The 24,614-nt window shown below is 40.2% G+C and overlaps 1 protein-coding gene across 9 annotated transcripts; it reads left to right on the top strand.

Annotated features, from left to right (window-relative positions):
* The first annotated feature begins 374 nt into the window (after positions 1–374).
* Positions 375–20,075, top strand: PRPF3 (pre-mRNA processing factor 3). Of its 9 annotated transcripts, none has more exons than XM_070607134.1 (18): positions 460–518; positions 1,720–1,814; positions 2,697–2,886; positions 3,561–3,691; positions 4,969–5,064; positions 5,751–5,897; positions 7,481–7,564; positions 7,759–7,979; positions 8,920–9,226; positions 9,897–10,063; positions 11,082–11,161; positions 12,602–12,745; positions 13,253–13,352; positions 13,525–13,638; positions 15,203–15,321; positions 15,610–15,693; positions 17,012–17,073; positions 19,713–20,075. In XM_070607134.1, the coding sequence occupies exons 6-18, from the start codon at positions 5,880–5,882 to the stop codon at positions 19,857–19,859; spliced, it is 1,647 nt and encodes a 548-aa protein (XP_070463235.1). In that variant the 5' UTR covers positions 460–518; positions 1,720–1,814; positions 2,697–2,886; positions 3,561–3,691; positions 4,969–5,064; positions 5,751–5,879; the 3' UTR covers positions 19,860–20,075. The 9 variants fall into 9 exon arrangements, 8 of the variants coding, with proteins under 8 accessions (XP_070463233.1, XP_008513132.1, XP_070463232.1 ...); XM_070607135.1 differs by having other exon boundaries at positions 479–609; XM_070607132.1 differs by lacking the exon at positions 1,720–1,814 and having other exon boundaries at positions 375–518.
* The last annotated feature ends 4,539 nt before the right edge of the window (positions 20,076–24,614 follow it).

The following is a 24,614-nucleotide window of genomic DNA, read 5'->3' as shown; positions in this document are numbered from 1 at the left end:
CCTATACGCATCTTTTTTCTGGGTAATCTCTGGCACCAGTTAAGTAAGGGAGAAAGGTTGAGGGGTGGCTAAGGCTAGTGATCACGACTCTCGGAGGGTTTACTTTTTGCCAGAAAGGCCGCGTTTAGCATGAACGCAGAAGCCCCGCTTTTGGTTCTATCATAAATTCAGTTTAGAGCACTGATTCTCCGCGCTAGGAATACTGCAAGCGGCCTAATTTCTGCTTCAGGCAACATTAACGTTGCAGTAATCTAGTTAGTAGATACAGCTGGGGAAACCGGAGGAGGCGGGAACTTACCTGGGGAACCTTTAGGCCTCCCCCACGCATGCGCTCCGCCGCCGGGAAAGTGGCTACTACGGCTGCGCGAATCGGCGGCCGGGCCCTCCCCCGTCACATGTTGGGGGACCGCGGCGTGGCGGCGGCTGTGGCGGTAGCGACGGCAGGCCGTAGGGCGGTCGGAGGGTTTCCGGTTCCGGTGTAACGTTCGGGCTCCGTCTCAGGGGCTGAAGTTTGTGAGGTGAGTAGTGGCCCCGGGCCCAGAGAGGGTGTCCTCGGGTCCGAGCAACTGGGGCCAGGACTCAGTCCGAGGAGAGGACCGAGGCGTTAAGGTACAGCGGGAAGGAAGCGGAGAGAAGTAGAAGGTTCTGTGGGAGAACGGGTTGGAATGAGATTGTGGAGAGCAAAAGGGCGGGGGCGGGAAGGGGACGGGGTGGGGAGACCAGCTCGGAGATGAGGAGTTGGGGTAGAACAAGGTGGGGTATGGGGCCGGTCGGAGAGACGGAGAGAGCAGAAAGAGAAGAATGGGGGCTTCAGAGGGGAAACTCGGGTTGTAGCAAAGAAGAGGACGGAGTACGGAAATCCTTCAGAAGATTGGATTCTGCTACCTGCTCATTCAGAAGAGATCCTTCTGCCTTCTCCTTCCACACTATAAACCGCCCCCACCCCCGCCCCAGGCAGTGATTGTTGAACATTTGACTAGTGACAAAGCTAGTTACTGTTTGAAACTTTAATTTTTGCCCACTGACTGTTTAGTTTGCACATCATCTTGTGGAGGATTGGGTTGAACTTGAATACGTTTGTTAGTATCGTGCTTGGGCACATGTTTCATCTGATAGAGTGGTACCTCATTTATTGCTTTGGATTTTCAAGTTACTTGCACTTTCTAGCCTATGATTCAATTCTGGTGGAGTATGAGCCCCCTTAAGGCAAAGATTCTTGTCTGTTTTGTTCGTTGTTGTATGTATCCTCAGCCCCCAGTACACTGCTTGACATTGAGTAGTTATGCAATAAATATTTATTGGATGAGTTAAGTACCCTGTAGGTATGGCAGTTGTCTTCATTTTGTAACATGAGTAAACTGAGGTTCAGAGGAATTACTTGCCGAAAGGCTGGTAAATGGTAGAGCTCGATGTCCAAGCTGTTCACTGTGAGCTCTATTCGCTCTGTACGCTATCTGAATATGCTTCTTTTGAGCAATGCACGTTTAATATGTAGAGATTGATAGGCTATACTGCTATCTCATGATGGGTGAACAGAGCCACCATAGAATTATTCATATAACATATCACTGAGGCACAAAATCTTTCATTCCTGGATTCGTGACTTTAATCTACTAGCTTCGTATGGTTATACCAAAATTAAATATACTCTTTAGCAACAAGTCTCGTAGAGGATAAACCTGCCAGGAATGTAGAAGTTAATCAGACTGTGTCTTTTAGGAGAAAAAAATGTCTTCAAACATCTTGAAAGATTGACTCCCAGATCAAACCCTGAAGTGTGGCACTGCTGGGAGAAAGTTAGCTTGGAAATTGAGGTCAGTGCAGTTTATTGACTTTTAGACACTATGGAGAAAATCAGGGAAATAAAATTTTCTCTGTGCTCTATGAGGAGTTCTGAGATTTAGGTAGGAGGTCAAAATGTAAACATGAATAATGTTTAAGAATTATACTAACTTGCATTAAAAAGTAAAGATTTGTTATAGAACGTCCTTTATGATAGTGTTTTCTCTGCTAAGCCAAAAAGAATAGAGGTGAACAGGGAGAGAGAGAGAGTACATTCAAAATGAGAGTGTTCTTTTCAGAGCTAAGGGATTACTCTTATCAAATCAGCTGACAGAGACCCTGTAGAACATGAGAGAAAATTATCTGAGTACAGAATTCCCACTGGGATGAATATGACTACAGAGAAGTGTGACAGAACATTTTTAAGGATTATGAACTTTCATATAGGATGACTGACCTGGACAAGCCCTCCCTTAATTGCATCCCTTAGAAGAAGGGAAACCTATAGGTCAGGGCGGGGTTAAGGAATGCCTGCCTGGAAGAAGGAGGAATAGAAAAGCTGGCCTCTTGTGGACTTTTTCAGTCTTGTTTTCATGTTATATGTTTATCAGGCTATGACAGGATCAAAAAGCTACAACTCATTTCTCAGACTAGGTTATTCCCAGGGTTTGTTTGTTTGAATTCTGCAGATTTCATCGATCCACTGATACTTACTGAGTTAAGGTTAAAAATCAAACGGAATGTAGTTCTTTCTGCTTTGAAGCGTGGTTTTAGGGAAACTGGCTTGAAATGACGTGGAGGAACTTGCCTAAGGATTGAGAATAGGGGTGGGGAAGGCATTCCTGATGTACTAACTGTTGCCTGGAATCACTTTGGCCTTTTCCTATCCTAACTCTTTCCTGGTTTCTTTATAGGTGCAGTATTGAATCCCCTTTGAGCTATCCTCCTTTTCCCAAAGAATGGCACTGTCTAAGAGGGAGCTGGATGAGCTGAAACCATGGATAGAGAAGACAGTGAAGAGGGTGCTGGGGTTCTCAGAGCCCACAGTGGTCACAGCAGCACTGAACTGTGTGGGGAAGGGCATGGATAAGAAGAAGGCCGCTGGTATGTACCTTTCTGAATCTTTTGACTTAACGTATAGGATGATCTCAAGCACTGCTTTGAACTTCTCCAAAATTCTCTCTGTTGGAAGCATCTAAAAAGGTCAGGCCACATTTTATGTTCTCTTGCATTATAATGACCTAGCCCAAGTGACTATGTTTGCTTTTTCTCTTATTTTGTATTTTTTATACTATTTGTGACATATTTTGAATCTCAGACTGACTTCCTCTGACCACTGTAGTGAGTTATTTAAGTCATATTTACTTAGGAAATATACTAAAATCAGTGGGTAGATTCAGATTGACATCCAGACATATAGAAGTCTTTATAAAATACCTGAAAAAAGTTGTGGGAGGTAGATTTTGTTAATGGTAGTCTCCTACAACTTGCTATTTGGGAAAAGTTAGGGTGATTATTCATCGTAAACTTTGATGTTCAACCTAAACAGGTTGCTCTGGCTATGCTACTTCCTACTCCAAAAAATTAGAACTGTATTTTTACCTCATAGGGCAGGGTCATTCAATGTAAGAGAATTTATGGGGATCCTACAAAGAACTGGAGAAAACATTTCCCTCCCACCTGGGGATAAAATTCCAGTGTTGGTGTCTGTTATATGCCTATTATTGAACTAAGTACTCTTACCTTTTCAACCCTACCACCTCTTTTTCTCCTTTTAGACCATCTGAAACCTTTTCTCGATGATTCTACTCTACGATTTGTGGACAAACTGTTTGAGGCTGTGGAGGAAGGCCGAAGCTCTAGGCATTCCAAGTCTAGCAGTGACAGGAGCAGAAAACGAGAGCTAAAGGTAGGTTTGCAGTTAACTACTCATGAGCTCAGGAGTGTTTTGAATGGTAATAAAGTTACTGAGCTTACCTGGCTTACACTTTGATATCCACTATTGGAACCTAGTATTCAAGAGAGGTGCTTAGACATTAAAGTAGAAGGGATGAATTTGTATTATCACCATCTTATGGTGATGAACTACCCAAGTTCATGGGTTGAAATATTCCAAGGAAACAGTTGGTAGCTTTGTTCTTTTTCATATACAGTTAGTAGTTTTGGTTCTCATGTTTCCCTATGTTTCCTTTTTTTTTTCCTCCTTACTACTACCTACAAGTTGATTGCTCTAAGATTTTATGCTTTGATTTACTTGAGGCCTAATAGATTGCTTCAGAATGTGACTTCACTGCTACCTAAGCTATAGACTTCATTGTTGCTGCTGTATAGAGGTTTCTCTGCAGTGAATTTGTAGATGGGATATCTTACAACAATTATTATTTTTTATATATCTTGAGAGCCTCCCATTTCCTATATAGCGTATTGCTGGTCATCTGGTCCCATGAGTGGAGTTCTTACAGGGACTATCAATACTCCCTTACCTTCACTTTTTACTGTGTAATTGGCTGATTGGTCATGGCCTCTTTCCGTAGTAGCAGGGTCAAGTAGCTGATCTTTCCACCTCATTTCTCTCTGTCTCTTTCTTGAAAAGAATTCTTTTCTGTGACTTCCATCAAACTGTCCAAAGTGCTTTTGATACCTTGGCTATCCCATTGCTTTTCCTGAGGCACAAAGACTGTATAAGCAGTGTCTGCTTGCTCCCTGGCCAGGCTGTGGAACCAAAAGAAGTAGAGATTGGTGTGCCCTTTGTTTTTAGGGCATTTCAGGGTGATCAGAGGAATGAGAGGTAGTCCTTGCCTTAAATGAATTTGCAGTTTAAGAGGGGTGGGGGAGCACAAGAAAGCACAGTCACAAATTATAAAATCTGAATAGCAGTTTCATGTAAATTTTAGGGTTGACTATAGAATTTCACACTTATGTTGGATTTTGTTATATTTAAGGGGGAATGCTTTATCCACAGTATACACAGATCAGTAGAGTGAAGATTATGTTATGATAGGACATGCTACTGTATAAGTGTTGAAGGCATGCTGTGAATGAAGTGACTACATTGGGTGGGATTAATAAAAGTGGTTTATTGAAGGAGATATCTAGATAGCCTTGGGATATGGGTCCCATTTTGGTCCATTCAAGTCCCCACCCCACACAATATATTATGGGAGAGTCCTTTTTCTTGAACTGTAGGAGTTCCAGGAAGCGCTCGCCCCTGGCCGAGGATATGTCCTTGCAAAACACGAGCCCTCCTAGTGAAGAGGGGATGTCACCCAAAGCCTACCACCGGTGTGTACATTTGCTTTTTCCCATTGTCCCTTCCAGTTGGCCACTCTTGGTCCTGTTAAATTCACCTTGCAAATTAGTCAACATATTTGAGTTCCCATTGTTTGATGAGAACAAAATGTTATTGGGGAAAACTGAAGAAGAAAGAGAGAGCCCCTGTCCTGGAAGAGCTTAGACTCTAGTTGGGAGAAAGTACTAACATTGAAAGACTTAACACTTGGCAAGCAGAATATCAGCAATGTAATTTTACCTAGTATGAACCAAGCTTAAGTGCTCTTCAGTGCTAAGAGGATGTGAAACAAAAGTTTGATCAGAGTAGGATGAGATTATTAATGAGGAAAACTTCCTGGAGGAGGTGAGTGGTAGGCAGTATTTGGAACAGGGGTTGTGGAAAAGTTGAGGGAGATCATTACAAGTGTGGCAGTAGCATTTACAAAGACTTTGAGATGGGAGCATTTGTAAGAACATGGGGATGAAATTTGTTTGACTGGAGTAGGAGGATGATGAAGTTGGGTGAGATGGTCCATTTGGTGGAGGGTCTAGAAAACTGGCTTCTGGCATGTAGCCATTTGCAAGGTTGCATCATAGTCCCCTGGGAAAAGCCACAAAATGCTGATAGGAACTAGGATGATTCTTCTTTTCGCCCATGGGTAGGGATACACCTCTTTTTTCATCTTGGGTTCCTTTAGGAAGTGTTTGGTGATGACTCTGAGATCTCCAAGGAATCATCAGGAGTGAAAAAGCGACGGATACCCCGTTTTGAGGAGGTGGAAGAAGAGCCAGAAGTGATTCCTGGGCCTCCATCAGAGAGTCCTGGCATGCTGACTAAGCTCCAGGTTAGTAATTAGGGACTGGAAGCCATATTTTGTGATTTGAAGAAGCCAAAGATGCATGGGTCCAGATTTATTGTGATCTTGATTTGGATCAGTGTTTAGCGTTGCAGAACTTTAATATCCTGCTTTATGTTTCATTGTTCCTTAATTTAACCAGGAGTATTCTAGTTGAGGGCTCTGGAAATAGCATTTATTGAGCACCGATTATGTGGCAAAAAACGTATGTTACATACATTATTTGCCAAATTGTCTTCATTGGGTCATTGAGGAAATTAATTGAAATCATCAGAACTCAGCTTGATGGCAGAGGAGAAGAATTTCCGAATATAATGCAGAGAAGATGTAATCCACTTAAATAATTTCATATTGACTTCATGTTTTTTTAATGGAAAGTATCTGTGTTTTTAAAATGTGCACTGTTAAACAATTTTGATACCACATAAGCAGTAAATATTCTACCACTTAAAATTTATTGGGGGCAAATTGAATATGTAGATATATATGCATGGATTTGCTTATTTATGTATATACAGTATTTCTGGATGGAAAGAAACTGATGATGTTCTCTATAGAGATTAAGAGTGGAAGAATTCACAATATACCCTTTTGTACTTTTTTTGCATTTTGACCTATGTAAATATATCACCTACTCAAAAAATGTTAACAACAAATATTTGTGTGTGTGAGAGGAATACTGGCCCTGAGCTAACATCTATTGCCCATCTTCCTGTTTTTGCTTGAGGAAGATTGTCATTGAGCTAACATCTGTGCCAATCTCCCTCTATTTTGTATTTGGGATGCCACCACAGCATGGCTGGATGAGTGGTGTGTAGGTCTGCACCCAGGATCTGAACCTGTGAACCTCAGGCAGCTGAAGTGGAGTGCGTGAACTTAACCACTACATCACCGGGCTGGCCCCAAAAAATAAATTTTAAAAATTATCTTGAAGCACCTGACAGCTGGTCTCTTACAAAATTCAAGAAGAGTTATTTGACCATATCCTCAAAAGCTTATTCTGAACTTCTTTAGGACAGAAGAAGGGGTTTACAGAGACTAGGGAGCAGATCTTTGCACTGTCATTTCTGGTTACCCAAACTAGGAATTCAGGGGCCAATAGCATGATTTTTTAAAAAAAGAATAATAATTTGAGGTTCTGTTAGGAGTTTTGCATGCATTATTTAAATACTCACAATAGCCCTATAAAGTAAGTACTGTTTTTACCCCTTTTTCACACTTGCAGGTTTAGAGATTAAATGCCATGTCCAAAGTCACATGGGCATTAAGTGGCAGAGTTAAGAATCAGACTCAGATCTCTCTGACTCCAGAGTCTTATTAAACTTCAAGCTATGTTACTACCTAACATGCCAATCTTGCTTTGAGAAGATGGATTGAAAAATTCCAGTGTTGAACTGTGTAGGCTTAACTTTACTAAATTTTCTAGGCTATGGTACAGGCAGAATATGATGGAATCTTACAAAAAATTTTAGGTCTTTAGACCTGAAAGCCCTTTGGGTTTAGGAACCTGTATGGGAGAAATAAGAGAGAAATTAACAGTTTTTCAACTTTTCTTCCCATCTGGAGAACAGATCAAACAGATGATGGAGGCAGCAACACGACAAATTGAGGAGAGGAAAAAACAGCTAAGCTTCATTAGCCCACCTACACCTCAGGTATTGTACCCAGATTACTCTGAAAAGAAGAATCTTGAGCACAGAATTTCTTGCCATTTACTCAACTAAGAGACCAGAGGTGACTGCATGGTCCACCCCACAGTCAGCCACAGTCTATCACTCTGTGTGTGTCTGTGTGATCTGTCTGCCTGTGAAATCCTTCTGATTCTGATTTCTTTTTCTCTATCTGACAGCCAAAGACTCCTTCTTCCTCCCAACCGGAGCGACTCCCAATTGGTAACACTATTCAGCCCTCCCAGGCTGCCACTTTCATGAATGATGCCATTGAAAAGGCGAGGAAAGCAGCTGAACTGCAAGCCCGCATCCAAGCCCAGCTGGCACTGAAGCCAGGGCTCATCGGCAATGCCAACATGGTGGGCCTGGCCAATCTCCATGCCATGGGCATTGCTCCCCCGTGAGTATCTATTTCATGGAACCCCTTGTCGTTTCTGAAGCTTGAGAAGCAATAAATACCTTTGAATGTTATTGATCCACTTCTTCCAAGGAACCGAAATCATTTCTTACATGTGATCAGTAAATACCGATTGAATTTATTGTCTTGCTTTCCTTGTTTCAGAGTTTAATCTTCTTTTTGTAATTGATCAAACTGACATTAAGATTATTCATCTAATATTGGAGCTAGGAAGAGAACCAGGTCTCCTGCTTTCTAACTCAGAGCTATATCTATTAAACCATGTTGAGTGACACCAGATCTGAGAGTTCTCTACAACTGTGTAAAGATGGTAGACTTTAATTTAGCACCTATGATTGATTTGGCATTCCAGTTCTTTCTTTTTTTTTTTTAAATTCTTTCTTTCTTTCTTCTTTTTTTTTAGGAAGATTAGCCCTGAGCTAACTGCTGCCATTCCTCCTCTTTTTGCTGAGGAAGACTGACCCTGAGCTAACATCCATGCCTATCTTCCTCCACTTTTTTATATACGGGATACCTACCACAGCATGGCTTTTGCCAAGCGGTGTCATGTCCACACCCGGGATCCGAACCGGCGAACCCTGGGCCGCTGAGAAGCGGAATGTGCACACTTAACCGCTGTGCCACCATGCTGGCCCATGGCATTCCATTTCTGACTCAAGAATTCAGTAGTAAAGTAGGATAGGATTACAAATTCTCACCAATGTAATTTATAAATTCATTCAACTTGATTGTACTCTGTATTCAAATATCCAGTTTGATGTTTTCAATCAAGATGTTCTTATTCACTGATAGATTTATGTTCCCAAGAATTGTTTAACCTAATTGTCTTTGTCAGGTTTTGATTCGTTTTATTTTCTGTTTGTTTTTTTTGTTTGCTTTATTGTTCCATACAGCATTTATTTCTTTGCGGGTTATCTTTCAGGAAGGTGGAGTTAAAAGATCAAACTAAACCTACACCGTTGATCCTTGATGAGCAAGGTCGCACTGTAGATGCAACAGGCAAGGAGATTGAGCTGACACACCGCATGCCTACTTTGAAGGCCAATATTCGTGCTGTGAAGAGGGAACAATTCAAGCAACAGCTAAAAGAAAAGCCGTCAGAAGACATGGAATCTAATACCTTTTTTGATCCCCGAGTCTCAATTGCCCCTTCCCAGCGCCAGAGACGTACTTTTAAATTCCACGACAAAGGCAAATTTGAGAAGATTGCCCAACGATTACGGACAAAGGTATCTGGCTTAGAATATAACCTAGAACTTTGAAGAAGTTAGGAAGGTGACAGAAGGGAAATTGAATACAGTCCTAAAATAGTGTCAACTCAATTTTCTGTGTTTTAGGAAATTAGATAAATAATAAGGCAATGAATAATTTTTAAAATACTGTATTTATTCCTAGGATACTTGGTTTTTAGCTGATTTGTCTTCTTAATTACAGTGTACTTAGGTGGAAGTAAAATTGAGTTTGAAAATTCTCCACATACAACTGACAGTGGAGGGAAAATATTCAAAATCCCTGGGTGAATGAGGAACACTTGTATGGTGTTAAAATTTACTGCAGATAATCCACACAGCTGGAGAGTTGAACTGACTGTGTATTCAATGATTTTTGTTTTCTTGTTTTCATCCTCTCAGAATGAGTTTTTCGTACAACTCCATTTCTGCATGTGCTGTAGGCACACATTGTAGGGTCAAGAGATAGTGAGGAGGATGAGATGTATGTAAATCAACTAAGTAAATAATAAAGCAGAATGGCTCTTTCTTCTAAGCTTTCAGAAATTATGAACTCATTGCATTAGGTGTAAAGAGTTCAACAAGGGAATATTTAAAATCTGGGATTTTACCATGTCTCTGTTTTCTTTGACTTCAGTTTATCTTCCTGCTTGGTTTGTCTTGTCTTTAGGCTCAACTGGAAAAGCTGCAGGCAGAGATCTCACAGGCAGCTCGAAAAACAGGCATCCATACTTCAACTAGGCTGGCCCTCATTGCTCCTAAGAAGGAGCTGAAGGAAGGAGATATCCCTGAAATTGAGTGGTGGGACTCTTATATCATCCCCAATGGCTTTGACCTGTGAGTTTGTTAGTTAATACCTTTTAATAAGGCTAGAGTTTTAATGGGAGAGATGGTACTCATGCATTAAGTAAAATTTTAAGGGTATTAAGTAACTGTACACAAGCTCATATATTTGTAAAGAATACGTTGTATGTGTTATTTTTAGTTTTTTGGGTTAATGTAGAGGAATGGGCACAAATAATCTAAAAGAGCAAATCTGTAAATTTTCTGTTTGCTTTTGTTATACATTGTTATTTGCTTTTAGCATATTTGTTTTCTTAGTTACATTCTTTTGGTACTCGTAATAGGTATTTACATTTCTTAAAGATCCAATCCTAGAATAAGAGCAAAGATTCTTAGTGGATAGGGGAGAGAATGATGAATAAAGCATATATGAAACATTTGGAGAACTTCAGCTCTATCTGCTCCATCAGTGATACCTGGCTTTCGGAGACTGTGTTTCAGCCTTTCCTTACCCTTCTTTTGTCAATCACCGTCTAAGGGAGTTATTGTTACTAATGAGAGAGTGTGGTATCTTTTGGGGTGTTAGGGTAGAAAAAGGTTGAGAATGACTATTGTGGACTGTGCATTCAACCTTAGTGGGACCCATTTTTCTCATCTTGAAAGTTATATGTGGGGCCGGCCCCGTGGCCAAGTGGTTATGTTCTTGCGCTCTGCTGCGGCGGCCCAGGGTTTCGCTGGTTCGGATCCTGGGTGCGGACATGGCACCACTAATCAGGCCACATTGAGGTGGCGTCCCACATGCCACAGCTAGAAGGACCCACAACTAAAATATATACAACTATGTACTGGGGGGATTTGGGGAGAAAAAGCAGAAAAAAAAAAAAGATTGGCAACAGTTGTTAGCTCAGGTGCCAATCTTAAAAAAAAAAAATTATATGTAATATAATTACATATTATAGATATGCAAATGCTAAAAAGTGCTAGGACGCATCAGTGTGTTACTGAGACTCCCTTTCTCTTGGAATTGTCTCTACTTACATATCCTGTTTTTCCTTCTTTTCTCCAATTTTAGTACAGAGGAAAATCCCAAGAGAGAAGATTATTTTGGAATCACAAATCTTGTTGAACATCCAGCCCAGCTCAATCCTCCAGGTAACATATAGATTACTCAATCAAGTCTCTAGAGAAATATTATCCAATAGAACTTTGTGTGATAATGGTCATGTTCTCTCTCTGCTGTCTTATGCAGTAGCCACTATCCACATCTGAGTATTGAGCACTTGAAAACTGAGTTACACAAGTACAACTAAGAGACTGAATTTTAAATTTTATTTAATTTTAGTTAATTTAAATTTTAAATAGTACGTGTGGCTAATGGCTACAGTATTGGACAGTGCAGTTCTAGAGCATTGAAGCCTAATCTAGAGATAGCTCACTGATGTATATTAGAAGTTAGGCTTTTGGGGGCCAACCCTGTGGCCAAGTGGTTAAGTTCACGCACTCCGCTTTGGCGGCCCAGGGTTTCATCAGTTCAGATCCTGGGTGTGGACCTAGCACCACTCATCAGGCCATGCTGAGGCGGCGTCCCACATAGCACAACCGAAGGACCTACACCTAGAATATACAACTATGTACTGGGGGGCTTTGGGGAGAAGAAGGAAAAAAAAAGGCTTTTGCCATAGTGTTGACTCCCAGCTTCAGTCTTGTACCACCACTGAACTGCCCTTCTTCAGTCATCTTTGACTTCAGCCTTTCTATCATTTTTTTTAGCAAAAAGTCTGTTGGCTCAGTCAAAAGGTATAGGTTTCAGTGTGGCTGTGTTTTTAACCAACTGAATCCTTTGATTGAATCACTTAGAACACAGAATTTCCTCATATGTAGAGATAATATTAACTGATATGCCTTCTTCAAAAATTATGTGGATAATAAAAGATTTTAACACTTTTATCAAATTTGGGATAAACAGAAGGTAATACCTCAGTTAGTAAATTTGTTTGCCAGTATCTCCGGTAAGTTCATAATAATAGATTGAGACCTTAAGGTAGTACAAGGTATAATAATCATTGAATTTTACTTAATCAGGTTCTACTTAGCTGTAATCAGTGTGAATCATTAGAAGAATGTGGGGGGTTTTGTTTGTTTTTAAAAGTTGCGTAAACTTGCTTTTGGAGTCCAGAGGATTTTTCCCAATCCCTATAACTCTAAAATTACAAATTCTATCATGTATGCCAGTGGTTTTCAAATTCTATTCCATAGAAACATTGAGGTTTGGGAGGTGGGATCCCAGTGGGATTCTAGATACCCCCCACCTACGGCAAATCCTCACACAGAGCAACCAGAGCAGCTCTAGTTTTGTTTTCTATATTTGTCACATTTCAGTTGATTAAAAGGTTCAACTGCTTGAAGAAAAACAAGTTAGAACACTACTCATGAAAGATAAGAATGCTTTTTAAAAATATAATGATACTGCCACAGTCACACTAAAAATAACTAAAAACAATTAAACTAAAGGTCCTTTTAATGTGATTGATGTTCACCTAAGTCTCTCTAAAATGGTTATTGCTTTGGTACATTCATTTCTCTGTGTGACAGTTGACAATGACACACCAGTTACTCTCGGAGTATATCTTACCAAGAAGGAACAGAAGAAACTTCGAAGGCAAACAAGGAGGGAAGCACAGAAGGAACTACAAGAGAAAGTCAGACTGGGCCTGATGCCCCCTCCAGAACCCAAAGGTACATATCTTAGAGGTAGGGAAGAAAGGGAGGTAAATTTATTTCTGTAATGTTAGAGGAACTTTAGCATCTCTGTATTTGAGTGCTTTCTGTTTCTCAGAATCATTCAGTGGTATTTTGCTTTCTTTCCTAAATTTTATATCTTTCCTTGTTAAGACAAGTAAACATATTCATTGTAGAGGTCATTTAAGGCTTATTTTTAAGTATTATTGACCTTATAACTCTCTGCTCTTCCTAGAAGAATAATGTTCTTGAAATTCATGAAGATAGTAGTTGCAGTATTTGCGTAGAGTTGTTATGTACATAATTCTTAATATTTGAAAAGTGGAAATACAGTTTAAAAACTCACTCCGATAGTTTCCATTATTCAGTAATATTTTGGAGGAAGTGAGTTTTGAGCAGAGATTTGAAATAGGTAAACAATATGAATTGGTAGAGAAGAGATAAAAATTTCCCCAACTGGAGAAGTGACTTAGGAGATTGATTTCTGTTCTCTCTCCACTGCAGTGAGAATTTCAAATTTGATGCGAGTATTAGGAACAGAAGCTGTTCAAGACCCTACGAAGGTAGAAGCCCATGTCAGAGCTCAAATGGCAAAAAGACAGAAGTAAGTGCCATGGGATTGGGTGGAAACCCAGGGCAAGTACCTTTCCCAAACTCTTCTGGGGGATCCATATTTGGAGGGAGGGGAGAGTCCTCCGTTGCTCTCTCTTTCCCTCAGCCCTGCCTCTGATCTTCAATGCCTTTCTCACTTGTGGATGTCCTTCCTGTCACGACAGAGCGCATGAAGAGGCCAACGCTGCCCGAAAACTTACAGCAGAACAGAGAAAGGTCAAGAAAATAAAAAAGCTTAAAGAAGACATTTCACAGGGGGTACACATATCGGTATATAGGTAGGTGTCCAAATTGGGCCAGCTTTTCCCTAAGAAATAACAAAACATTCTCCAAGTGCTTGAGGCAGAATCACTGGTTTAAAGCATACCCAGCATCAACCCCTACTCTCTTTTAATGACCCTAGTGTGAATCAGGAGCTAGTAAATCTTACGCAGTGGTGAGGGTTAAAGACTTACTCTTTTGAGGCCGGCCCTGTGGCCGAGTGGTTGAGTTCCCATGCTCCGCTTCAGTGGCCCAGGGTTTTGCCTGTTCAGATCCTGGGTGTGGACATGGCACCGCTCATCAGGCCATGCTGAGGTGGCGTCCCACATGCCACAACTAGAATATGCAACTATGTACTGGGGGGCTTTGGGAAGAAGAAGGGAAAAGAAAAAAGAGGATTAGCAACAGATGTTAGCTCAAGTGCCAATCTTTAAAAAAAAAAAAAAAGACTCTTCTATCTCTGAGTTCTTCTTAGTGAACCAGTACTAGTTCTGAAGAATGCATAAATGAATACACTTGTTCAGGCCAAGATGTGAACTAAGGATCATTCATTCTTTGTGAAGCATGAAAGACCCTCTTTCTCCAGGAAGCACTAAAAGTTTGTTTAGTGGCTATATCTTCATCCTGATGTTTTGCAGTAGTCCTTCTATTCCCACTCCAAAATGCACTTTATACACTGTAAATATTTTCTACCTTTGTATTGATTTAATGTTTTCATTGTATTATGTTGAGTACATGAGTATCTTCTATTTTTTAAATTTGCTCATGTTTAGTAACTAGTTCTTTATTATTAAAGTAGTGAATGCTTATTAAGATAAAATACTAAGAATACAGAAGGGCACCTATGAAAAAGTCCCCTTCCTATTCTCTGGTCCCTTAGGACCACTCACTATAGGTAATTGCCACTAACAGTTTTTCATGTATCTTTCTAGAAATTTTTCATGCATAGCATTGTGACTACTTTACATGATAAACATCTAGAGGGCAAAGAATTTGTTGATCTTTATACTGTAAAGAACAATTAGCGGGGCTGGCCCCATGGCGCAGTGGTTAAGTCCAGCGCACTCCACTTCAGTGGCCCAGGTTCACAAGTTCAGCTCCCGGGCGTGGACCTACACCACTCATCAAGCCACACTGTAGCGGCAACCCACATATAAAATAGAGGAAGATTAGCACAGATGTTAGCTCAGGGCTAATCTTCCTCAAGCAAAAATAGAGGAAGATTGGTAACATATGTTAGCTCAGAGTGAATCTTCTTCACCAAAAAAAAAAAAAAAAAAAAAGGATTACCTTATAAATGTTTTTGGATGATGTTAAGTACCTTTCCTTCATTCTTAGAGTAAATTTTCTTTTCCTGCCATTTGTGGTAAGGTGAACAGTGCTAGACTTTGAAGAAGTATGACAGTGGAAAGACTTCGAGACTCATCACTTCTACCTTTTAAGCATTAGTATATTTGTTTATTCCAAAGGCCTTTGTTTTTAAAGAAAAAACCATTTCGGATCCATCTGTTTATTTGCCATTCCATTCAGGCAGCTCCTGATGCTAAAATGAAAGCCATAACTAAACTTTCCCTTCTCTAGAGTTCGAAATTTGAGCAACCCAGCCAAGAAGTTCAAGATTGAGGCCAATGCTGGGCAACTGTACCTGACAGGGGTGGTGGTACTGCACAAGGATGTCAACGTGGTAGTAGTGGAAGGGGGTGAGTCTGAAAAAATTGAGGGAGACTGTCCCCAGGCAATCCTAGGCCTTGAAGTGATTAGCATGGTGGGGAGAAAGGAGAAAAAGCTAGTATATTAGAACCATATTTATTGCTGGGTATGATATCCTGGGTCTCTGTTTTTGTGTTTTTTGGAGTAGAAGGATCTAAGATGTGGTTCCTGGGATTGCTTCAACTACCACATTAGTGTCTGAGCATTGAATGAGCTCAGAGGTTCTTTCTACCCCATCATCTTCCACACTTTGGCAAAATTTCTCCTTCTGTTTCCAGGCCCCAAGGCCCAGAAGAAATTTAAGCGTCTTATGCTGCATCGGATAAAGTGGGATGAACAGACATCTAACACAAAGGGAGATGGTGAATGGGGGTTAGAGGGGATTAACTGGGAGGTGGGGATGGTATTCTGTCCATTCATTTGTTCCCTCTCTCTGACACTCTTACTAACACCGGCTAATGTTCAGGAATTAGAAAGACTCATTTGGACTATGAGCATGCTAGACGTTCATACAGTATTTATTATATGATCATATGCATGAGTTTTAGTTATTCTTCTGCCTGTCCTTAGGGACCCTTCTACTAGTGAGTTTCCCTGTCTGCCCTGGATCTGGATACTGGATACAAGAGTGTATTTAGTTTGTGAAAATTCAGCAAGCTATGCATCATGTGTGCATTGTCTGTGATACATTATTTTTTGATAAAAAGTTTTTTGATGGATTTAAGGCAAAAAACAAAAGGGTGGATTTATCAGATCAAAAATTCTCTGTTCAAGAAAATACACTTTTCGGGGCCAGCCCGGTGGCGTAGTGGTTAAGTTTGCATGTTCTGCTTCTCGGCGGCCCGGGGTTCACCAGTTCAGATCCTGGGTGCAGAAATGGCACCACTTGGCAAAAGCCATGCTGTGGTAGGCGTCCCACATATAAAGTAGAGGAAGATGGGTATGGATGTTGGCTCAGGACCAGTCTTCCTCAGCAGAAAAAAGAGGAGGATTGGCAGTAGTTAGCTCAGGGCTAATCTTCCTCAAAAAAAAAAAAAAACACTTTTCGTTCTTTTGCCCAACTTTATCATATTATATGTATATTTGACATCCTCCTGGCCATTCTTCCATCAATATTTGTTCTTCCCTTCTTTGAAGACCTGAGTGACATGTTCAGAGAGCCTTACTTTTCTTAATTTTGCCTAACTTTGTCCCTCTTAGACTTTTTGTTCTTAAAGTATTTTTGTACCTTACTTAAAGTACAATTCTTACAATAATTGACCTATATTTTATTTTGCTTTGCAAGGTGTTCCTAAGATATTTTCATTTGGTATATCTGCCCTCCTCCTCCATTAGACTAAAAGTTCTTTGAGAACAGACTTTATCATGTTGGCGTCTGAAGCCTGGCTCTCAAGGTGCCTAGGACAAGTTTTTATTGTTGATTGCTTGTCTTTTATTTATATTCTTATCCCAAGTACCTGGCACAGCTCCTAATACACAGTAAGTGCTCAGTAAATGTTTGTTAAATTAGTTAATATCTCTGCCTATTTAGAGCAACAGAAGACAGTTGGTCCCAATACACAGGAAAGAGTGACAATACTTAAAAGAATTTGGGTAGACTTGAATACTGATTGCTTGGGATCTAAATCTTGGTCTCTAGTCTAAATCTAGAGCAAGATTTAGCTATATTGTCTTTTCCAGATGATGAGGAATCTGATGAGGAAGCTGTGAAGAAAACCAACAAATGTGTACTAGTCTGGGAGGTAGGTTTTGATCCTTTGTTAAACACTGAAGCAGAACTTAAGCTAATTCTGGATTGTTTATACTATTCAAATAGAGCAATGGAATGGTAAAATTAAACAGTATGACTAATCCTTTAAGTAATTTGTGTTTCTTTTTGGAATTCATTGTTAAATGTTTGGCTGCAAATTCTTCCTGATTATATTTTAGTTAAATTGATGAGTATATTGTATATGCCATCTGGGAAAGAGTATGGAAAACTGGTGGCAAGAATACAAATTCTTGACTGAGTTATTTATTTCACAGTCATGGATACAAGACTTGGAAAGAGGGACATGAATTGTTGTGAGATTTTTCTTTGGAACTAGTGAAAGAAGTACTAGACAAGAATATAAAGTTGGGAGTCTGGGCAGTACCACTTCCTAGCTGTGTAACTGGGCAAGACACTTAACATCAAATACTGTTGCTTTGTCTATAAAATATGGATATTATTTTCCCTCCCTATTGTCAAGTTATTTTTTTGAGAACCTAATTAGATTATTATATAATAATACTTTGTAAAATGTGACTAAATCACTCTTCAAATGGAACTTTTTTATGGTTATAGAGTTCTTTCATCTCTGAAATCTTCTTAGCAAACCAGTATTAGTTCTGAAGAATGAATGAATGAGTAGATTAATATGCTTTTCAGGCCAAGATATGAACTAAGGATTATTCATCCTTTGTGAAATGTAAAATATCCTATTTTTCCAGGAAGCATTAACAGTTTCTTTCCTCAGTGACTATATCCTCATCCTGATGTTTTGCAGTAGTCCTTTTATTCCCACTCCAAAATGCACTTTATACATTGTAAATATTTTCTACCTTTGTATCGATTTAATGTTTTCATTGTATTCTTTTATGTCTGGGGGCATGGTATCTTCTATTTTTTAAATGTGCTCATGTTTAGTTACTAGTTCTTTATTATAAAAGTACATTATTACAAAAGTAGTAAATGCTTATTAAAATAAATTCTAACACAGAAGAGCACTTACTGAAATAGTCCCCTTCTAATTCCCTGATTCTTTAAGACCACTCTTTATAGATAATTACTACTAAGTGTTGTTTTTCTTTTTGTTTTTGTTTGGTGAGGAAGATTGGCCCTAGGCTAACATCTGTTGCCAATCTTTTTCTTTTTTTTCTTCTCCCCAAAGCCGCTAAGTATATAGTTGTATATCCTAGTTGTAAGTCATTCTGGTTCTTTTATGTGGGATACTGCCACAACGTGGCTTGATGAGCCATGCTAAGTCTGCGCCCAGGGTCCAAAACAGCATACCCCAGGCCGCTGAAGTGGAGCACATGAACTTAACCACTCAGCCATGGGGCTGGCCCCATTACTAATTGTTTTTTATGTATCTTTTTCTTATCCCAGATTCCTCCAATTTATGCATATAAATTAGGTCATAATAACCGTAATACCTATTTCTCTAAGTCCCCACCTGCATATTTAATATCCCACACCCTTCATCTTTTCCAAATTCTCTTCCATTTATCTGTGAGAGTCCTCAGGAACTGTATCTCAGGTTCAGAAACAAGCCAAGTTCTTCTCTAGCCTCCTTGTTGGAATCTGATCCCTGAAAGCTTCTTGCAGTAGTACTTTATGGCTATCATTGCTGCTGGTGCCTTTGGTGAGAATGCAGTTCCACCCAGTAGTGTAACTTTCCCTTTTTTTTTTTCCCCTTCTTCTCCCCAAAGCCCTAGTACATAGTTGTATATTCTAGCTGTAGGTCCCTCTAGTTCTGCCACAAGAGCTGCTGTCCCAGCATGGCTTGATGAGCGGTGCTAGGTCTAGGCCCAGGATCCGAACTGGCGAAACTCCAGGCCGCTGAAGCGGAGTGCATGAACTTAACCACTCGGCCGCAGGGCCAGCCCTATAACTTTTTCTATTGCAGCCCCGCTGGCTTCCATTCCCCACCCAGCCTCACCCCTGTATTGTTCTTTGTCATAGGGCCCCAAAGTCTCCTACTTATATGCAAGATCTCATTAAGTCTTGTGAAAAGAGGCATTGTAGCCTTTGGTTCTCTAACTCCTTTTGTCTTAAAAGCCCAAATCTAGTCCTTGAGGGAGACAAGTTTATCCCATATCATCTTCTGTAGTCCTTCCTGACTTGCTCTTCCACGCCAGTCACCAGAGCACAGAATTCCTCATCTTCCATTCAGTCAAAAAAACTGACACCTTTGTGCATATAAATTCAAGAAAACTCACACAAATATCCAAGGGAGTGGAGGTTAGAATTGCTTTTACCATAAAGTCACGTTCAGCGAGGCACGTTGCTCCACAAATGTAATTGAAGTTTATAAAAGAATGTTGTATCTGATTTAAACTAGAAATTGCAGTGTTGGGGCCGGCCTGGGGGGCAGCGGTTAAGTGCACACGTTCCCCTTCGGCGGCCCGGGGTTTGCCCGTTCGGATCCCTGGTGCAGACATGGCACCGCTTGGCAAGCCATGCTGTGGCAGGTGTCCCACATAGAAAGGAGAGGAAGATGGGCACTGATGTTAGCTCAGGGCCAGTCTTCCTCAGCAAAAAGAGGAGGATTGGCAGTAGATGTTAGCTCAGGGCTAATCTTCCTCAAAAAAAAAAGAAATTGCAGTGTTCTAATTACAGATTTTGTCTCTTTCCCAGGGTACAGCCAAAGACCGGAGCTTTGGGGAGATGAAGTTCAAACAGTGCCCTACAGAGAACATGGCTCGGGAGCATTTCAAAAAGCATGGGGCTGAACACTACTGGGACCTTGCGCTGAGTGAATCTGTGTTGGAGTCCACCGACTGAGACTACTGCAAGCCCTTGCCTCCCCGCTCTTCCCTTTGTCTCTTCAGTCCTGTCCCTTATTCTCCTTCCCAACCCAGCCCCACCTGTGTGTGTGATCTCAGAACTCTGCCAAGCTGACATTGGGACAGAGGGAGAACACCTTGCTCCCTTTCCCAGTCAGCCTGGTGCTGCCCTTAATTCCCCTTATGTGCATATGATTAAAGAGTTATTTTTAAAGTTTGTATGATATTTTTCACACACTCATAGGTATTGGAGTTTGGGTCATCACGTAATCTTTTTTCCAGACTTCTAGCAATTGCTGTGGAAAAAGAAAATTTTGTCATTGATACTGATGTATATATAAATGGATGAATGGATATGTATTTTTGAGATCTAATGGAAATTTCTGACCTCATCTTGGAGCAAGAGTGATAAACACTGTTTTTCTGGAGCAGAGTGAAAGCAGGAAGAGGTGCTAAGTGATGGGTAGGGGAGAAGGGAACAAATGAGTGTCCATCTCTTAACCTTCAATACGTAGAGTCACAAGATAGACAGGTTGCCTCTGGTCTTGGCTGAGTAGTCTTAATGGGAAATCAACTCCTCAAACGGGTGCATATATGAGAATGTGTGTGTCAGGTGAAGTGGACATGGAGAATCCAAGGAGGATGTCATGGGTCAGTTTGTAAAGTGGAATAGGATTCAGGAATTTAGCCTATTTCCTCTCTACTAATTAAAAAAAAAAAATCTTTTCTAAAAGACCATGTGTAGTTTATTTTTTTTTTCCCTAAGAATTGGACTAGATGTGGTTCTGTTTAAGCATTTAATGTTCTGGTTTGATTTTAGGAGTATTTGTGTCAGAATAAGTATCCAGTGATGTCCAAAATTCTTAACATCTATCCTTCAATTTCATGTTGCCTGTTCAGGACGTACTGGGAATGGATCGAACACAGGAGCCATTAGAGCTCCCGTAACTGCCTGCTAGCTGGAACTTAGTAGGAAGTAGTGTTGGAGAATAAATACTTGACCAGAAGTTAGAACATTCTCTTATCAAACTAACTCTTTTAACAAAGTCAGGTGTTTCAGGTCCTGGAGTTCCAATTTTAAGGCAGTATTAGGGAGCACTAGGATAAAAGGCAGAAAGAGACAAGAGACTGCAAAAGGCCTTAGGAAAATGAGTACAACCTCTCTCCTTTTTTTAGAGATAAGCAAACAATAAGCCAGACAGGTGAGGTTCCTCATTCCTGGAGAAGGGTGAACTCTGAAAGAAGCCTGCCTTGCCAGGACTCAGCAGTGGCGACTTTGGCTGCTTAACAGGAATCATCTCTGTATCTGTGAGACTTGGGAGCTAGAGAATTGAACTCGTTTTTGATATTTCTTGATTTAAGCAAATCCAGGGGAAAAATTCATTGTCATAGAAATAAGGGCTTTTACCTTTATTAAAGGGTTTATCACAAATATGTGTATAAATAACTTATATACAACTTCAAAAATGTATTGATTGCATAAGACCTAAAAGGAGTACTTATACTATAGTATACTGTTTGTTGTTCATTATAAAGTACCCGTAATGAGACTTATTCTTGTCTTTAGCAAGTCTTTCATTTCTCTGTGCCTTAGGGTAGGTTTTGTTGTTTAATTTTCTTGACCCCCATACTGTATTGAGCATTGTGCTCAGTAAGCATTTCTTCTTTTATCAGAACCACCTTATGAGAAAAGCAGATTTTAGAGTTGAGGAATCTGAGGCTTAGAGTGAGTAAGTAATTTGCCCAAAGGTTATGGCTAGTGATGGAGCTTAATTTGAACCCAGGTTTCACTAGAGCTCAAACTTTTAGCCCAAATATATGCTGCATTCTTTGTGAAATAAGGGGGTAGGGACAGATGTGTTCTTTCAAAGGAGTGTTATTCTCAGAATAGTTCCTATGTTGAGATGCTGTTATCACTTAAAATACGTTGTGAATTTTAGAACTTTCATAATCTGTTTCAAATCATGCATAATCAGCTAATGGCAGTTATTTGTCCTCTAACAGAGTTCTGGAAAGAATTTTAAAAGTCATTTGGAATTTACGATGGAGAATAAAGTAGGATGATCAAGGTAGATAATAGCTTTCTTCGTTAAAAAATGTGAATATAAAGTAATTGGACTGATTTTTCCTTCCTTTATGTGGCTTATCTTGATTAATTTCTAGAAATATCTTGAACAATGGTAATATCATTGGAATATAGATACCAAATAATTATTTTTGGATAAGACAGTTCAGTAATAACTAACACTGTTTAGTAATTTACAGTTTTCAAGGTGCTTTTACATGTTATTCAGTGCAGTATTCCTGGCGGTAAGAAGATAAATAATTTCAGGGCAGGAAATGCTGTTGTACAAAAGAGAAATTCCATCTAGTTGGAATGATCAGAGACGTTTGTATGAAAGAGGTAATTTAAGATTACGATTGAAACATGGGTAGAATTTCAATAATAGAAGAGGACATTTTAGGCAGAAAGAACAGCATTAATTATAAATAGAAAATTACATGATATATTTAAGGAAAAGAACAGTTTGGAGCCCAAGAAACCACAGAGGGAAGGCATTTGAGAAAATACTGGGAAGTTAGATTGGAAGCATTGTGGAGGGTGTTAAAAGCCAGGACTTTTGCTTAACTTGGTAGGTAACAAGGAACAAGGTTTTTTGTTTTGAGTAGAGGAGAACTAGGAGATTAATCTAGTAATGGTGTACAAGCTGAAGAAAGAGACTGGGAAACTGACTGGTACTGTTCATATTATAATTTATTAGAATGGTAATGATAACCTTAAGTAGGTAGTGGGCAAGGGGACTGGAAAGAAGGGGATTCATACCAGAGATTTCTAGGTACAAGTCTGTGGGATTTGATAACTAGATGGATGGGGTGAGATCAAAGGTAACTAGAGTATCCAACTTGAATAAATCTGAATGCAGGTGATAAATTTAATCTTTGGGAGAGGATGAAGAGAAAGATACGAGAAGCACTAAAAATAGAACTTTGACAAACACAAGGAGTGAGAAAACTAGCAATGGGCAGAGAAAGGAGCGTTAATTTCACAGGATCTGGTTAAGGATTGTATGTTTAACAGAAGCAAAGGGAAGTGAGTTTTAAGAAAGGTTTAAGTGTAATTATAGCTGATATCATCAAGCCTTTGCTAAGTCAGGCACTACTCTAAGCACTCTACATGCATTAGCTCATTTAATAATTATAGCACCACAGAGAGGTTAAGAAATTTACTTAAAATTGCCACTGGCAAGTGGCAGCCTGAATTTGAGCAGTCTGGTTCCAGAGGGCTTGCTCTTAACTATCACACTAACAGAAAAGTGGATGGTTAAGACTAAACAGTGCATTGGAATTAGCAATTAACAGATCATTGGTGCTTTTTAAGAGGGTGTTTCCGGGGCCAGCCCCCTGACCGAGTGGTTAAGTTCTAGCACTCTGCTACAGTGGGCCAGGGTTTCTCTGGTTCGGATCCTGGGTGCAGACATAGCACCGCTCATCAGGCCACGTTGAGGCGGCGTCCCACGTGCCATAACTAGAAGGACCCACAACTAAAATGTTCAATTTTACTGGGGGGATTTGGGGAGAAAAAGCAGAAAGAAAAAAAAGGGTGTTTCCTTTGCACCTACTACAATGACTATTTCACTGAGACAAGAGAAGCAATTGAAGAGAATTTCTGTACATTCTCACCAACGGACCTACCCACCTACCTAAATCTATCCCTAGAATCACTACCTTCCTGTTACAAGAAAGGAACTGTCTGTGGACCTATCACTTGAACCTATCCTCTCCCACTTTCTGGAGGAAATCAATCTAGTAATTGTCCCATCTCTATTCCTGTATCAGTATTTCCCCCACAATGTATCATTTGCATCAGCTACAATTATTTCCTGTCTTGGAAAAAGAAATGACCCCCTTGAACCCACATTTCTCTCCAGCTTCAGCTCCATTTCTCTGCTCCCATTTTATTTATTTATTTTTTCGAAGAAGATTAGCCCTCAGCTAACTGCTGCTGTCAATCCTCCTCTTTTTGCTGAGGAAGACTGGCCCTGAGCTAACATCCGTGCCCATCTTCCTCTACTTTCTATGTGGGACACCTGCCACAGCATGGCTTGCCAAGCGGTGCCATGTCTGCACCCAGGATCTGAACCGGTGAACCCTGGGCTGCCAAAGCGGAACATGCGAACTTAACCGCTGTGCCACCGGGCTGGCCCCCATTTTATTTCTTGAAAGAGTTATCTATATGCGACATCTCCACTTCTCCCATTCTCTCTAGAACCCTCTCCAATCACTTCACTTCCTGGAAACAACGCTTGTCAAGAACACCAATGATCACAGTGTTGCCAAATCTCATAATCATCTCAGTCCTCATCTTATGCAACCTACACAGCAACACCTAACACAATTGATTACTCTCTCCTTGACAAACTTTCATTACTTGGCTTTCAGAACATTATTCTCTCTTGGACTTACTTTCTATCTACACCCACTTGCTGGGCAATCTCATTCATCTCTTGGCTTTAAAGATCATCTATATACTGACAATTTTTAAATTGATATTTCCTACCTAGACCTCTCTCATGAACTTCAGACTTATATATGTCATACACACATACACACACACACAGTGCCATTTATGTGTCTGATATCTTAAACTCAAGATGTCCATAACTGAAATCCTGATTCCTACTCATTTCTCACTGCACTACTACTCCCCCTTACCTCTCCTGGTCCATCTGAGAAAATGGCAATTCCATTCTTC

This window comes from Equus przewalskii, unplaced genomic scaffold (assembly GCF_037783145.1).
Source record: "Equus przewalskii isolate Varuska unplaced genomic scaffold, EquPr2 ChrUn-10, whole genome shotgun sequence".
NCBI classification, from domain to species: Eukaryota; Metazoa; Chordata; class Mammalia; order Perissodactyla; family Equidae; genus Equus; species Equus przewalskii.
The sequence above is the reverse complement of the archived record's forward strand: the minus strand, read 5'-3'. Positions and strand labels throughout refer to the sequence as shown.